Source organism: Molothrus aeneus, chromosome 11 (genome assembly GCF_037042795.1).
Source record: "Molothrus aeneus isolate 106 chromosome 11, BPBGC_Maene_1.0, whole genome shotgun sequence".
Lineage (NCBI taxonomy): Eukaryota > Metazoa > Chordata > Aves > Passeriformes > Icteridae > Molothrus > Molothrus aeneus.
This window is the reverse complement of record NC_089656.1, coordinates 14,755,978-14,772,609: the sequence shown is the minus strand read 5'-3', so window position 1 is coordinate 14,772,609 and position 16,632 is coordinate 14,755,978. Positions and strand designations below refer to the sequence as shown.

General features: G+C 51.7%; 1 protein-coding gene across 3 annotated transcripts in view; it reads left to right on the top strand.

The window, feature by feature from the left end:
* The first annotated feature begins 3,629 nt into the window (after positions 1-3,629).
* The window catches only part of CPNE2 (copine 2), a 46,179-nt gene continuing 33,176 nt past the window's right edge, over positions 3,630-16,632 (top strand). The window contains exons 1-2 of one of the 3 annotated variants that reach the window (XM_066557508.1): positions 3,630-3,720; positions 16,079-16,275. In XM_066557508.1, coding sequence (XP_066413605.1) covers positions 16,108-16,275 — 168 coding nt within the window. In that variant the 5' untranslated portion in view covers positions 3,630-3,720; positions 16,079-16,107. Of the gene's footprint in view, positions 3,721-8,626; positions 8,959-9,139; positions 9,320-16,078; positions 16,276-16,632 lie in introns of those variants that run through there. The other 2 variants (XM_066557510.1, XM_066557509.1) reach the window with 2 other exon arrangements.

Below are 16,632 nucleotides of genomic sequence, written 5' to 3'. Positions count from 1 at the left end.
TCCAGAAAATAATTAGCAAACTGTGATAAGAATGCTTATGTACTAGACATTATTTATTTATGTATTGCCCTACAATGAAAGGTTCACCATCACCTCCATCCAAGCTTCAACTTCAAATTAGAAGTTCAATAGTTTGTCTTTATTTTGAGGGAGGGGCAGTGAGTGACAGAAAGAATAAACACCATAATTAAGTTCTCACACACTGTCAGAAAAAAAGTAAGATATAAGGCTTTCTCAGAGCTGTGAGATTCTGGAGTCATCATCCCTGGAAGTGTTCAGAAAGTGTGTGGATGTGGCACTTGAAGACATGGTTTAGAGATGAACATGTTGATGCTGGTTTAAGGGTTTGACTCAGGGATCTTAGAGGCCTTTTCCAACCTTAACCCTTCTATGACTGCATTATTCTAGGATGAAATGCATCTCCTCAGGCATTCAGAAAGGCAGCAGAATATTTCATTATCCTTAATCAAAATTACTACACCACCCTGCAGGTGTTCTAAAAGAATACACGTCCTTTAGGAGAGACTGTAAAAATAAATATTTAATTATTGTGTTGGATTTATTTATGGAATTTTGTTTGCAGCAGCGTTTGCCTGGGGAGATGTAACTGATCTGATTTGGGCAGGGCAGGCATCTGGAATGAGACAGAAATGCTGCTCCAGCAAATCTTTGGGCAACTGGCTGTGAGCAGGTGGTGCTGGTTATTCCTGGGGGAGCCACTGTCCCTATTTAAAGATCAGCATCATCCTTTGTGACATAATGACGTGGTGGTGTAAAAGTGGGACGCATTTTGCAGGGCTACTCTGAAAAGGGTTTTTAAAAACAAAAACAAAGAAAAAAAGAGGCAGTGAAATTCCTCATCAGGTTATATAATTCAATGGAGTTAGCAAGTACCTCAGATTTAAGCACTGCCACTTAGAAAAAGCTTCACCAGATGTGGTGAACTGATATGAGGAAGAAATTCTTCCCTGTGAGGTTGCCCAGAGAAGCTGTGGCTGCCCCATCCCTGGAAGTGTTAAGGTTGGGCAGAGCTTGGAGCAGCCTGGTCCAGTGAAAGGTGTCTCTACCCGTGGCAGGGGGGTTGGAACAAGATGATTTTTAAGCTCTCCTCCTACCCAAACTGTTCTAAGATAAATGGGTCTGAGGTTCCCCCCTGCAGTCCCCCGATTGCTGGAGTCAGGAGGTGTCCGTCGGCACCGTGAGGTTTGCCGGGGTGTAACACCACGAGAACGTTCCTACAGCACTGCTCTTGTCTCGAGGTGTTAAAGAGGGACTCAAACCGAACTGCACACCTGCACTTCTCAGGGTCTGCCCCAAATTCAGGGCTCCGGTCTGACCCGGAGAGTGAACATCCCAAGGGGAGCCAGGGAGGGGAATTGCAGGAACACACAGCATCTTTTCCAGAACACCAGGTGTCAGCAAAACCCCAAAAACGGGAAGAGGTTGTCTGTAATCCAGCAGTTCGGGACAAAAACGGGCTCTGTGCTCTATTTTATGTGCATGGGTTGCATTTTTTAAAAACCAGAGGTTTGGACCGAGTTGTACATGGAACACAAGAACATGCTGGGCCTGTGGTTCAATTCTTCCATGTGATGCCAAGGACTTCTGGGGCGTGCTTCCCATTTCCATTGTGCTTGCCATGTCCCTGCTCCAGCTGGTGCTCGTTTCTGAAAGTTTCTGAGGGGAACTTGGGGGCTTTGTCCAATTTGGAGGGGTTAAATGTATCTTCTGGAATGCAGGGAGACGTGAGGCCATGAGGGATTGTGTGTGATGGCCAAAAAACAAACCAATTCCCAACCACCTAATTACTGCAGGCCATTTTTAGAGCTGTTACTATTAGGTTTTGGATTTATCATGGTCCAAAAATGGAAATGCATCAGGACTCTCTGCACTCCCCTATTGTTTCAGGCTGCCTGCAGTCTCTGGAAGACAATGTCTGAGCTAGTCAGTACTGGTTTCATACACAGAAGGCATTTTGCCCCCTGAGACCGGATCTTTAGAAAGAAGCACTGTGCTGTAAATAAACAGGCTGCTGGAGGGCGGGAGGGAGCCTGGATTTGGTGCTGGGGAGCAGCTGGAGCCAGGCTGGGCCAGGATCCTGCACACGATAGAGGCAGCTCCAAAGAGCTGCAAATGCAGCCTCTGTTTCCTCTCTGCTGAATCCAGTTCCAGGTAGCCCTGAACCTGCTCTGACTTGGAGGCATCGTGAGAGAAAACACAGGAAAATCTGATCTGGGAGAAAACAGGCATATTGGCATTTGTGAAATACAGCCTGCCTCTCCCTTTTCCCCTCAAAGTGACATTTTAAGCCTCAGGCAAGGAGGTAGGAGGGCAGGGCTGGCACAGACCCCGCTTCTCCCACTGAATTCCTCTTTCAGGCACAGCCTCGTCCCTTTCTGTGATGGTTTCTGGCCACACAGAAAGAGCAGGGTTGTTCCTCAGCGTTAGGCTCAGCTCTTAGCTGGGTGTTGCCTGTGCTGAGAGGAGCCCTGGTGCCCCCTGAGCCTGTCCTGTGTCCACTGCTCCACTCCTGGGGCTGGCAGAGGGAGCACCTTGTGCAGGCTAAAAACTCGGTGCCTTAAAACTCCTCTGCCTTCCACAGCTCAAACTGAGGGAGAAGAAAGTATCCCAGCTGGCCAGGGGAATTTGGGACTTGCTTATTTGCCTCTGATCTTCCAAAGCATGAGCAGGGCCCACAGCAAAGAGCTCTGATCAAATACAGATGGTTTATTTAATCAGCAGCCTCAGAGAGAGGCTTTCAGCCTTAGTACCATATCTCCACATCAAAAACATCTCTATAGATATCCTGGACACCTCAAGATGTGTCCACCAAGGGCAGGTGAGATTGCCAATGGCACTTTGGTGGTACCAGTGGTGGTACCAGCCTGGAAGGGAGCACGCGCCAGCTCCTTGGGGTGGGTGGGTGATGGCTGGGTGTGACACTGCCCAGCCCTGTGGCCAGCCCTTCACGCTGGGCCATGCATTTGGGGCCTGCTTCTTTTCCTTCTTTACCCATCTTTTTCCCACAGGAAGCAGAATCAGCGGGACATAGTCCAGGCCTGAATGGTTTCAGCACCTGGAGCACCCACACTGGCTGGACAGGGAAAACCCTGCTTACACCCAACCAGCAAAAACCCGGTGGTTTTACTTAAAAGCGATGACTGTTGATCCAACAAAGTTATATTTTCCCTTGAATCTGAATGCATAATACAGAAAACAATTTTCTAGATGAATTTTTTTGGCTGTTTTTAAGCTTTTTTTTTTTTTCCAAACAGCAAAGCAAAAGCAACGAGAGAAGAAGTTTTGGGGTGGATTTTTTTTCTTTTTTTTTTTAATTTCTCTTTTTTCTCTTTTTTTTTCTCTTTTTTTTTCTCTTTTTTTTCTCTTTTTTTTTTCTCTTTTTTTCTCTTCTTTTTTGTATCTTTTTTTTTCTTTTTTTTCTCTCTTTTTTTTCTTTTTTCTCTATTTTTTTTTCTCTTTTCTCTTTTTTTCCTCTCTTTTTTCTCTTTTTTTTTATTTTTTAATTTTGTTAGTCAGGAACGGCTGCTGCTCGTTGCGGGAGGGGGAGCCCGAGCCCGGCCGCGCCCGCCGCCCGCCCCCGGCCCCGCCGTTCGGGGCGGGAGGGTGGGCGGTGATGGCGAGGGGCGGGCGCGGCCGCGCGGAGCTTCTGAGCCCGCAGCCCCGCGGGAGCGGCTCGGCCCGGCCCGGCCCGGCCCGGCGGTGAGTACCGGCAGCGCCCGAGGATGCGCTGGGGATAGCGGAGCGGGGCTGCTCGGGTGGGTGGTGCTGGGAGAGCGGAGAGTCCGGTGCGAGGGTGGCCTGGCCGGGACAGCGCAACACCGGTGTCACCCACAGGATGGGGACGTGTAGGGTGGTGTCCCCCACTGGCTCGTCCCGAGGTGTGTGGTGGCGCTTCTGCCCTCCATGCTTCTGGACAGATCCTCCGTCCTGCCAGACAGACCCTCTGTGCTCTTGGACAGACCCTCTGTGCTCTTGGACAGATCCTCCGTCCTGCCAGACAGACCCTCTGTGCCCTGGGACAGACTTTTGGTTCCTTGACCATCCCTTAGGATGCCTCCCCTGTCACTTTCCGCCTCCCTTCCCCAGCCCATCCCTTCGTTCATGCACGGTGTCGAAGTTGTTCTGCTCCCACTCTCTGTGTGTCTGTATCCACTTCTAAAGGTGTGAACTGGGTATGTGACCCCCAGGCAAGTGCCAGGGCCTCGTGGCTTCACTCCCCAAGCCTGGGGGTGTTTGTAGGGTTTTTTCTGGGCAGCTGCTGCAAGCCCCTCTCCTTATCCTCTGGCACTGAGTCCAGGGGGGATCTGGTGAGTTGGGGGCTGAGGAATCAGAGTCACTTCTTCAGGAGCTGTTTGCAGCCTGATGCTGCTGCAGCTGGTGATGATGTCCCTCATGCCATGCATTTTGGGGGCACTGGGAGGGTTTCTGCTCACGGGTGTGCTGCCTCTCTCTGCTCTGTGCCCAGCAAGAGGCTTTGTTCTCTGAGCAAGAGGCGAGCGGAGCGTTTCGCTCAGCAGTGTGAGGGTGCTGGGAGGATGGCAGGCAGGGAGGTGTTTTCCTGTCAGCTCTGCCAGCCTGAAGACCTGATGCAATAAGTCTCTGTGTGAGTAACCCTAATTTAGGCAGAGGCTGGACTAAAGCCAGCAGGGCTGGAGGACTTGGTGGGCAAACACACCCTTTGGAGCTGGTCACCACAAGGAGGGTGGAACAGGAAACAGAGGTGAGTAGAGAGCTGAGCCTCGGTGGCAGAAACATCTCTGAAGGGCTGGGTCCTTGCTGCTGGCTCCCCAGAGTATGAGCTGCTTTGTGGAAAGGAATTGGGAGGATCCTCATGAACCTCGAGGACCAGGTTTGAACCTGCTGGCAATACACCTGAACCTCGCTGGAAAAGCTGGACTTGTGAGCACAGCCCAGGTGTGCTCAGTTCTGATCCTGCTCCCCTGTCACCTGCATCAGCCTCCTCGAGCCAGCCCAGGTACTGGGGCCTCTGTTACCACTGTGCTTCTCTGGAGTCAGAAAATTATTTATTATCAGCCAGAAATAGCCTTCCACCAAAGCCTGTTGGGGGCAGGGAAGGGAGAGATGGGAGGAGGAAGGCTGGGAACAAAAGCTCGGGGCATGTGGAAAGGAGCTGTTTTGAGGAACGCAGTCAGAGGAGGATGTTTTCGTGTAGCTGCCTTGGGGAAATGCTGCATTTGCTTTGGTTACAGCTGTGTGACAGCCTGGGACACACGTTTTCTGGTGATGTGTGTGTTTCTTTCCCTGCTATTGCTGCTGGAGCATCCTGACTGGGATAAAGTGGAGGGAAGGAGTGAAGGCATCTAGTGAGGCTTCCACGTGTCCCCAGCTTTCATCTTCCTGTGGTGTAGGCAGCCCCTAGCCCCTGCCCTGGGCAGACACACGGTCCTGGAGCTGCTCTCTAAGAGCCAACGCTGTCCCCAGCCCCCAGAGGATGGAGTTTGCCAGCAGCCTGCCTCTGCTGGCACTGTTGGCATGTGCCCTGCTGTTCCCAGGAGCTGCTTGGTCAGGAGCACGGTTTGTATCTCTTGCAGGGGTTGCAGACCCTGCCCTGGTGCAGTGTGAGGGTGGGCAGGGTCTCCCTGCTGCCCTGTGAGCTCCAGCTGAAGGGAGCTGAGATCCTGAGGATCAGCATGTTGTGTCCTGGGGACATCCTTGCTCCCTGGGTCTGTGCTGGGGGACAGCAAGGGGTTCATGCTGGTTGCTGATAAGCTGCTGTGAAGCTGCTGCTTATCAGGGTAGGACAACTCCAGTCTGTGCTGTAGGAGGGGCCCTGCACCCCAGGAGCTGGGGATTCCAGTGTGGAAAAATCCTGTTGGGATTCAGCTGCTGGAGCTGAGCTGTGGATGAAGATGCTCTTTGCCTTGGGGCAGTACATCAGCTGCACAGCCCTTGGCAGTCCTTGATTCTGCTCCTCTGGCAGGGATCCTTCTCCCTCACCCCAAAGCATCGGGATTTTGCGGTGCTGGAGCAGCCTGGAGCTGCCCCACGATTTACCAGTCTGCCCAGTTGTGTGCTGGAATTGCAGCAGCTTTGTTTGCCTTTCAGCAGTCTCAGTGTGGTGCATGGAGAGTACACATGGGAGGAACAACTTCTCCTGCTCCACTTGGTGGGAAGAGTTTCCCCCTGCCTTCAGTGGAAAGCCCAGCCTGGGGGGAGCCACTGTAAATCGGGGCTTGTTCTCCAGGAGCCCTCGGCATGCTGGGAACAGAATTCCAGGTTAATTGATGAAACAGCAACTCCTGTCCGGGTTCAGGGCTGCCAGCTCTCATAAGGAACTCTTTATGTGAGAACCTTGGCTGGTGTTCAGAGGCAGGGTGGGGGGATAGAGGGAAAGGTAAATTTTCTGGTGCGGTGGAATTGCCTGGCATTTGAAATAGTGCTCCTGGCAAGATGCAAAACCCACAAAACAGTGTGAAGGAAAAAAAGAATTGAACACTTCCCCACCCTTTCTGCCCCTGAAATCTTACAGTTTGTCTTTTAAACCTCTGTAAAATATTTGTTGAAGGACCTGAGTCATCACTTTTTGCTGCTTTGGCTCAGTTTGCTGGCTGCTGGCTTTGCAAGGTTTCTTGTTTGGATCATGGGAGCAGGGGAAAAACTAATTCCCAGGAACTCAGGTGAGTTTGGAGATCCCAACATTGTTGTTAAAATGCCAGTAAAACAAATGAGTGTAGAATTCAGCAAGAAGGGCTCCAATTTTATTTGTCTGCTGCTTTTGCTAAGGCCTTGTGTTAGGGAGCTGTCATATTTTCTGCCTGTAGCCAGCAGGAAAAATCTTGTGTCTAAAATAGTCGCCTTCCTCAGAGCCCTGGATTTTCCACCATCACGTGATTCCAGAAGCTGAGGATTTAGGAAGAAACATCAGCTGTCATGAGGCTGATTTTAAAAATGATACAAGCTGGGAATACAAGTTTTGCTATTAAACAAGTCCAGTGCTGTGCAACCATTTAAACCCAGTCTGATATTCCCTCGAGCGGTGTCTAAAGCTGTTGAGAAGGGGTCGAGAATTAGTCAGACGTCATTCTCACAAACCACAGCATTTTTGTCTCGCTGGCACACAATTCTATCTCAGGGTGAAGCTTCACACATCAAGTGGCAGCATCTCTCTGCTGCAAAGCAGGCCAAAAAAAAAAAATTAAAATTCTGTGGGAAAATGTTGGATCTTGGCAATGAAAATCCCGTCTGTGAAGAGGAAGGGATGGGGGGCTCTGAAGGGTGGGATGGAAGGGAGGGGGAAAGGTGGCTCCAGCCATGGGGACAGCAGTGCTCTGCATGGCTTGGTGTCCCAGTGCAAATGAGCATTGCACATAAATACCTGTGAATTAATATTTATTTATCTTATCAGCTCTGAAGCACTGGTAGCTTTAGGGATGAAATAGTGCATGGGAAGGAGGGAGCTGCACAGCTGCCTGCTGCTGGGGCTGTTCTGGCTGACATGAGGTTAGGCTGACATGCAGTGAGGTCCAAAAGCAGTTAAAGATATTTCTGATTGCATAAATGATGATTTTTTTTTTGTCTTCCCCTCTCACATGTGATAGATGGTGTTGGCTGGGAATAGGAATCCAATTAAGATTCAGAAAGCCAGCATTTTTGTTTTCAACAGCATAGGAAAGTGGTTAATAAGTTAAACAGCCTGTTATGTACATGGTGTATAGTTGGGATGTGGGAGGTTCCCTCTGCACCTGCAAGGGGGCCCAGCCACCCTCCCCACAGCCCTGATCCCTTACATTCCATAGGGATGGAATGTAAAGACTTTAATTAAGTCCACTTTTTCCTCCAAATCCAGTTTTGAAACAGATCCATCCCCCTTCCTTGTGACCCTGTGCCCAGCTTTCATATGGCTGCTGTAGGATGGGGCAGGGAATTTTGAATACTGGAAGCTAAAATATGCCCCAAACCCTGAGAGTGCCTTGTCCTCCTCCCTTGCTGCATCTCCTGTTTGTCCTACCTGGAGCAGGTGTCTGACAAGAGCATCCCTGCCTTGGGGAGGCAGGAGATTTGTGTTTGGTGATTTTCTCTGTTGGACAGAGGCTCCCACAGGTCTGCCTGTTGCTGCTCCTGCAGGACTGAGCCTCCCAGTCCCTTGTGGAATGGGCAACGTAGATTTCAGCCTGGGAAGGGGCAGGAGCTGGATTTCAGCCTGGGAAAGGTACAGGAGGTGGATTTCTGCCTGGGAAGGGGCAGGGGCTGGATTTCAGCCTGAGAAGGGGCAGGAGGTGGATTTCTGCCTGGGAAGGTACAGGAGGTGGATTTCAGCCTGGGAAGGTACAGGAGGTGGATTTCTGCCTGGGAAAGGTACAGGAGGTGGATTTCTGCCTGGGAAGGTGCAGGAGGTGGATTTCTGCCTGGGAAAGGTACAGGAGGTGGATTTCTGCCTGGGAAAGGTATAGGAGGTGGATTTCTGCCTGGGAAGGTGCAGGAGGTGGATTTCAGCCCGGGAACACGGAGGGTACAGAGCCGGCACACGAACCCTTCCCTTGGGTCCGCCTTTTAGGGCGGCTGTGTGCAGGGTTTGATGCGAGCGCCACGATTCACGGTGACATCACGATGTTTTCTGCCCTGAATCACAGATTTCCCTAAATTGAGCCCCAGAGGAAACTCGTAGTCAAGCGAAAATGTGCAACCCTTCTCAGCGCATCTGAGCCAAATACGTGCGAGCCCGTGCGGACGGCAATGGGCTCTGTCCGTGTGTGTCCCGAGCAGGGGGAGCTCTGCCCTGCTCCTTGTTTGCCCTTTCTCCTGCCTGAGCAGCAAGCCTGGAAGGCACCCGTGGATCTGTGAGCCTGGGCATGGATGTGCGGGGTTGGCACCAGCGTGGGCTCTGCCCCCTGCACACGCACCCCTGAGCGGCTGCCTGGTAGCACAGCCCCTGTTTCCTCTCCGGTTTTGAGGAAAGACTCTCCCGTGGTGTTTTTGGTGGGGTTTTTTTGTTTGGTTGGTTGGTTGTTTTTTTGTGGTTTTTTGTGGTTGTTTTTTTGTTGTTGTTGTTGTTGTTTTTCTTGTTTGGATTTTTGGGGGTTTTTTTTGTTTGTTTGTTCTTGGGGTGTTTTTGGGTTTTTTTGGGTTTTGTTTGGTTTTGTTTTGTTTTTCATTGTGTGACTTCCTGAGCACGCCCCCGGCCCCTGCAGCTCCTCCTGGCCGTGTCACCAGGGCTGCTCTCTGTCTGTCACCGCGGGGTGTGGAGGAGCGAGTTTTGCTTTCGTTTGCCAGCCTGGAGCCCTCGGCTCTGCGACGCTGAGGATTGCGGAAACACCTCAATCCTCGTGATTTCCCGTCGGTGAGTAGGTTTAGGTACTTTGGGGGACATTTTCAGACTTAATCTGTAGAGGGTTGGAGAACGGATTTGCTCCTTGGTCCCCAGTGCCCGGGCAGGCTCTGTCCGGAGCCGCCTCCATGGCAGAAGCACCGAAAGGTGTTTGGGTTTCCTGTCCCCTCCCTGGCTGGCTGAGATTTCCAGTTTGGGTGTCTCTGCGGGTGTGAGCCCCCCCTGAGGACCTGTGTCCCTCCTGGAGCAGTGGCCGGGCACGGCTGTGTCCCTGCTCTGGCACAGGGACCGGCTCTCCCCCCAGGGGATGCTGGCACGGCGGCTTTTGCCCTCCTGCTCGGGACAGAGCAGCCCCAGGTGCTTCCAGCTCCTGCTCAAAGGAGGAAGCAGCCAGGGTGGCAAATTTGGTGGTCATGGGGGGACCCTTGGGGTCGTGGTCGGGGCTGTGAGGTGGTGCAGGAGCAGGGATACAGGGCAGGAAGAGTCACTGCCACCCTGCCATCCTTCAGTGTGAGCCAGGCTCTTCCCTAATGCCACTGCCACAGCAGCTGCTGTGCCACGTGAGGGGATGGCAGAGAGGCTGCTGGAGCTGGTGGGTCCCTGCTTGGCATCAGCAGTGGCTGTCTCAGCTCTGTCCTGGGCGCAGCAAAGGGCTCTGGAGCTGCTTTTCAGAGGATGATACTTTCAAAATGAGATGAGCCACTTTGGGGGCGTCCAGCTCTGGTGCCACAGAGTTTGCCTTGGACTTTTCTTGCAATTTGTGACTCCCAGGTTACCTCAGGTGACTTCTCAGGGCTCTGCTGATGCTCAGCCCCTGGAGCAGCTTTGCTGGGTGCTGCCCCTGTGCTGGTTGGTGCTGCCCTCACTGGCACCAAACCTGCACAGACCTGGTAGGTGAGGGACAGAAGGGCCTGAGAGGAGCTGGCACTGTGGGTTGGGATGGCCCAAGTGTGAACTGGAGAAGCAGTCACTGTCCCAGCAGTGGCCACCAGCCCTTGAGAGGGAATTTTGCAGTGCTGCTGTGAGCAGCTCAGCTGTCAGCACCAGCAGCATTGTCTATTGTAGCCCATTAGGGACAGTTTCCATCAGGAAAGGGTTCATTGGAGATATCACTTTATTAGGCTGTCCTGAAACACTTTGTCCCTCTGTATCAGGCACCAAAGTATCTCAGTACAGTCCCCTTGACTGTGAGACTTGTGCTTCAGGCTGGAAAGAGCCCTGCCTGGGCATCTCTGTCTGCTGGGTCTCCCCCAAATCTCTGTGAATGTGGGTGGATTTGAGCTCAGTCCCAGCTGTGCTGGGGTGCTCAGGGGCAGTTTTCAGCCTTTCCCTGCCCAGTGGGAGAGATGAAGGTCCTCTGGCAGTAGCAGGCACCCAAGGAGCATCCACAGGGATGTACCAAGCATCCCCTTTCTGCCTCCCAGGCTGCTCACCTGTGGCAGAGGCATCTGCTGGGGACCAGCAGCAAGGTGCTGTGTCCAGACTAATTGCACCTGTGTGCAGAAGGTAATGAGGCTGCTAAAGGACCAGGGGCAAGCTGTGAATCCACTGAAATGCCTGCGTGGGACTGAGGCAAACGCTTTTGCTTTGTGAAAGAATTCTGGAGATGGCTCTGTTCGTCAGCAGGAGAGGGGAAAGTGACCTCTGTGAGCTGTGGTGCTGTGGGGAGCTGCCTCAGGTGTCCATTGCAGTGCATCCCAGCTTTTCCTGGTGTCCCCAGCTCCATGTGTCCTGGGTTTCAGCTTTTCTGCTGCTCTGGGCAACCAGTTTCTGTATCCTCACACTCCTCTCTTGCTTCAATCTGATGACAACCTGTTTTCACCTGCCCCTAATCCTCCCTCAGGTACTGCTGCTCTCCCTCTGTGTCTCCACTGCCCGTGAGCTCAGACATGTGATTTATAACAGCCCCAATTCACCTGTTTTATGCTCCTCCGTCATTTTTGCCTTCCTGAAAGGAATTTTCCTTCTACAATTTCAATAGGCTGTAGTGGGACAGCCTTAGTGGGGAAACAGTCACAGGTGACTTTTGTGGGCTCTTACAGAAATCATGGATCATCCCAAAGAAGGATCTCTTGTTCCCTGGGATGGACACAGCAGAATTTTGCATGGTATCACTGCTGGGTGTCAGTACTTCTGTGCTTGTTCCAAATATGCCTGGTATTGGCCATGAAAAGAAATTATTTCTGTAATGAGAGGAGATCACTGAATTTAGGGCACTATTAAGATTGAGCTCCTACCCCCCCCCCCCCCCCCCAATGTTTTACTTAAAGCACAGGTTCATTTTTTTTTCTGCTGTTTTTTCTTGTTAATGTTTAACACAGAACTTTAGCATGTTTAGCATGGCCTGAGGAACTGCTGCTTGTGGGGCTGCTCTTCTGCAGAGGGAAGGGGGAACCTCTTCAGTCAGGAGTTACTTTGCAAATCAGATATCTCCTTCCCCTCTTTCCTTTTCAGATAATTAAGGAAATGAAGCTCCCAGGTTTTTCTGCTGACCCTTTTACATTTGTAAAAGTGATTTTGCTCTCTGCTGTAGAGATTGGAGTGCCATGGGATGAGACTCTGCTCTGGGACTGCTAGATATTCTTAGATATCCCCAGGGCTTGTGTGTGCCCCCAGGCAGCAAAACCCTTCTCTGTGGGTTGTTGTGGACATGAAACAGCTTGGAAGTGACCAGGCCATGGAGAAGAAAAGTACTTGAAAGCTCTAAGCACAAAGATGTTCAGTTCAGAAGGGCCTGGAAGCTGGAGCCCAAAAAGGATTTGGTGACCATGTCCCTGCATTCTGGTCCTGCTCCTGTGACACCTCCTGATAGCAGAGGGACCCTGGGGCAGCCAAAGCCTCAGGCTCATCCCTGAGAGCCCTCCTGGGTAACCTGGCTGTGTTCCCTTGGGACACCACATGTGTGTGCTGGAGCTGGCAGCTGGGATGGAGCACAGGACAATGTTTGGCTGCAGATGCTGAGCCAGCCACAGGACTTTGTTCAGGGTAGCAAATGTGGGGAGAGGAGAACAAAAACGGGAGGAGAGGCTGGAATGCAGATGATGGCACACTGACTCTTCCTGTGCCAGCTCAAATACCCCCTGAATTTAAAGCTTTTGTGGGGTGTTAGGATGGTGCTGGCTCACTGATGGTGCCTCAGATGTGAAGCCTCTGAGCTGATGCTGAGGCAGCAGGGGCTGCACCCACACCTGGCCCTGTGAAGGTGCTGGATCCATGCTGGTGTAGCAAGAGGAAGGTGCTGGATCCATGGCAGGAGAGGTGGCTTCCCAGGGTTTGCTCTGGCTGGTGCTGGCCATCTCCTCATCCCAGTGCCTGTGACCATGCCCACCCTGGGGAGCCAGACAGGCTGAACTCAGGGGCTGGAGTGTGGGTGATGTGCTGTGCACCAAGAGGATGTTTTGGTGTCTGCCAGCCCTGGGAAAAAAGGTTTTTCCACTGAGTCACTTGCTGCCTCTGCTTTTTATGAGACAGCACTGAGATCTGGGGGAAGGGGAGATGGAAAAACCCAGCCCAGATCTCCCTGCTCTGGCAGGACCAGGTCCATGCCAGCACAGCTGCCCCACGTTTGCTTCTCAGAGGGAGTAGTAGACAGACAGCAGCATAAATAGAACAGGCTTGGCTATTTTAGGACATTGATTACATGATCAGTGCATCAAAGAAAATTAATTAAGTAAAATCTTCACTTTAGCTGCAGCTGGCAACATGGGCTTGGGTGGAGCAGAGCAGGGATGGGCACCTTGGGGCTGGTCCCCAGCCATGGTGGATGAGCCATGAGGGCTTCTGCTTCTCCACGTGTTCCTCCTTGAGGCTGCAGTAGATGGAAGGTTTCCCACGTGTGCCACCGTGCTGGTGTGACAGTGCCACCATTTGGGTGTGACCCTGCCACTGTTCTGGCCCTGTCCTGCTGTGCTCTTCCCTGAGCAGCAGTCTGGGGTGAAGAAACATTTGGGGGAGGGGGTGTCTTAATCTTAATAGTGCCCTAAATTCATTGATCTCCTCTCATTACAGAAATAATTTCTTTTCATGGCCAATACCAGGCATATTTGAAACAGACACAGAAGTACTGACACCCAGCAGTGATACCATGCAAAATTCTGCTGTGTCCATCCCAGGGAACAGGAGATCCTTCTTTGGGATGATCCATGATTTCTCTAAGAGCCCACAAAAGTCACCTGCTTGCACAGGGGGTGATGGCACCAGACAGGCTTGGTCTAGGCAAGGGGGAGCTTGGGAGAGGGATGTGGGTGCTGTTTTGGTGATGCACACCAGTGTCTGCAGCCAGGGACAGGGTTTTCCTTCTTCTGGAGAAGTTTCTGAGTTCCTATGGAGCTGAGATGGTTGTACCACTCTTTGCCTGAGCAGCAGTCTGGGGTGAAGAGCTTTTGTTTACTGGTGGGGTTAAAACCAGGCTTGTTTCTGGTGACTTAGTGCCAAGCAGAGATCTTGGCAGGCAGAAGAAGAAGGTTCCAAGCCTTGGGAGCTGGAGCTGTTTTCTGCCCAGAATTCCTTGCAGCAGGGCTGAGCGCTCAGGACAGCTGGTGGTGAGCCCAGAGCTCCTTCCACAGCCCTGCTGGGATCACCCTATCCCTGCCCTCCTTCCCCATTCCAGCTGGGAAGCTGAGCTGCAAGGGAAAAGGGCAGCAGCCCAGCTCCTGGCAGCACAAGGGCTTGTAAATACTCATACCCAGGCAAAACAAATAGATAATATTAATTGGGGTTTCAATGCCAAATAGAAGCAGATGGTTTATCAAGGTGGAGAAGGCAATGTTTGAGGGCTTCAGATAAAGTGGATGAGCTAGGAGCCACTCTTGAAAAAGAAGATAAAAAATATTGAAGCAGCTGCTGAGAAGGGCTCACTGTCCACTAGCAAAAATAGCCACAAAATTTTGTTAGTGTAAATTAATCTAAAAATGCTTTTTTTCTTCTTTTTTTCTCCCCCTTCTTCTCCATTGAAGACCACTGGTGATTCATGACAAGTAAAATGTATATCAGAAGTCAAGACTGTCCTGTGGGATGAGGTTTTGCACTAATAATGGTATAAAACCCATTTATCTCTGCAAAATGGCTTTGGTAGCAGGCTTCTGATAAGATTTTAAATGGATTTTTAGTCAGGGCCCTGTAAATCATGCTCCAGGTCATGCAGTGCTTGTCACATGTGCCTTCACTGCTCTGAAACAACTATTGCCACTTTTTACCTGCTGCCAGAGCCACTGTTCTGTGCTGGCCCTGGGAGCTGGGTGGAGATGGGGCTGATTGAGGGCTGGAGCTGCTCTGCATCATACTCATCCTCACCGTCTCACCCCTTTCCCTATGATGATTTGCAGAGCAGAGCTCAAGTCTGCCCCTCGTAGCTTAGGTCTGTGGTCTGTTGCCTGGGGACAGACAGACAGACAGCAATCAGGTTTGTGCTCAAAGATGGTGTGGGAGTGTGGCTCCTCAGCACAAACAAAAGCCCAGCATGCTGGAAGAAGAGGCTGGGGAGTTCCCTCTCCATTGAGGGAATAAGATGTTGCCTTTTTTTGAAAAATCTGTTATTTATGGATCAAACTCATATTAGGTCATGGATGCTCTGCTGGGCTTCCACTTGGGACACCTGGGAGATGGAGCCAGGAGAGCCTCATGGTCACCTGTGGAACTCAGAGCAAGAGGCTCTGCCCGTGGCCACGCTGTGTGTGCCCAGCTCTGCTGTAAACCAAAGGCAACTCTGACACAGGAGAGAGAATGATGATGAAGACTCTGTAGCTATCAGAAAGCCTATTAATTACTTTATTGTACTATACTATATACATTTTATTTAAATTGAATCTGTTAAGCACTCACTCTGCACGCAACTGCTCACACTGCACAAAATTTCGTGGCTGTCACCTGACAGTCCACACACACACACACACACACACACACACACACACACATCCTCTTGGCCCTGATAGGCCGAGGAAACAAAACATCTTCACTTTGGCTAAACAATCTCCATATTGCATTCTACTTTAGCACAACACAAGCACAGCAAGTAATAAGAACTGTGTTTTCTCTTTCTCTGAAGCTCAGAGAATGCAAATCTCAGAAATCTTTGAGAAGGGTTGTGCCTTGCTTTTCTCTGTGAGGAGGAATGTGGCAGCACCTCTCAGCAGTGCTGACAGGAGGTTTGGTGTCCCCAGCACTGAGGCTTGTGCCTGTGCTGTCCCACACTGAGGTTTGTCCCTGTGCTGTCTCACACTGGGGTTTGTCCCTGTGCTGTCCCATACTGAGGTTTGTGCCTGTGCTGTCCCACACTGAGGTTTGTCCCTGTGCTGTCTCACACTGGGGTTTGTCCCTGTGCTGTCTCACACTGGGGTTTGTCCCTGTGCTGTCCCACACTGAGGTTTGTCCCTGTGCTGTCCCACACTGAGGTTTGGTGTCCCCAGCACTGAGGTTTGTGCCTGTGCTGTCCCACACTGAGGTTTGTGCCTGTGCTGTCCCACACTGAGGTTTGTGCCTGTGCTGTCCCACACTGAGGCTTGTCCCTGTGCTGTCCCACACTGAGGTTTGTGCCTGTGCTGTCCCACACTGAGGCTTGTCCCTGTGCTGTCCCACACTGAGGTTTGTGCCTGTGCTGTCCCACACTGAGGCTTGTCCCTGTGCTGTCCCACACTGAGGTTTGTGCCTGTGCTGTCCCACACTGAGGTTTGTCCCTGTGCTGTCCCACACTGAGGTTTGTCCCTGTGCTGTCCCACACTGAGGCTTGTCCCTGTGCTGTCTCACACTGGGGTTTGTCCCTGTGCTGTCCCACAGAGTGCCAGGAGCTGCTGTCCCCCGGGCCCATGGCGTACACGGCGCCTCCCTCGCCGCCAGGGCCCGTGGGCTCTCAGTACTGTGTCTGCAAAGTCGAGCTCTCCATCTGCGGCCAGAACCTCCTGGACAGAGATGTCACCTCCAAATCCGACCCTTTCTGCGTCCTCTTCATGGAAGTCAACGGGAAGTGGGTGGAGGTAAGTCCTGCTGATGTTTATATTTGTTCCTCCCGTGGTTTGCTTGTGCCTCCCTGAGCAGGAGTGGAGACTTTCCTGGTGCTCCTGAGGCTGTGTGTGGCACCAGTGTGTGAATTGTTCTGTGTCACAACTGGTCCTTCCCCCATCAGTGCCTTCTGCTTTGTGCTGGGCATTGGCTTTAACTGCAACTTCTGGTTTATTCTGCTTGGTCTGGGAGGGAGCAGGGTAGGCAGAGTATGGGTATGTGGTGGATACAGGCACCCACACTGGGTGCAGCAGAAAATGGGCATAGAGGGATTTAAATCATGTAAACCAAACAAAATGGGAAATTAGGTGTTCTCATTCAGGTTCTTGCCC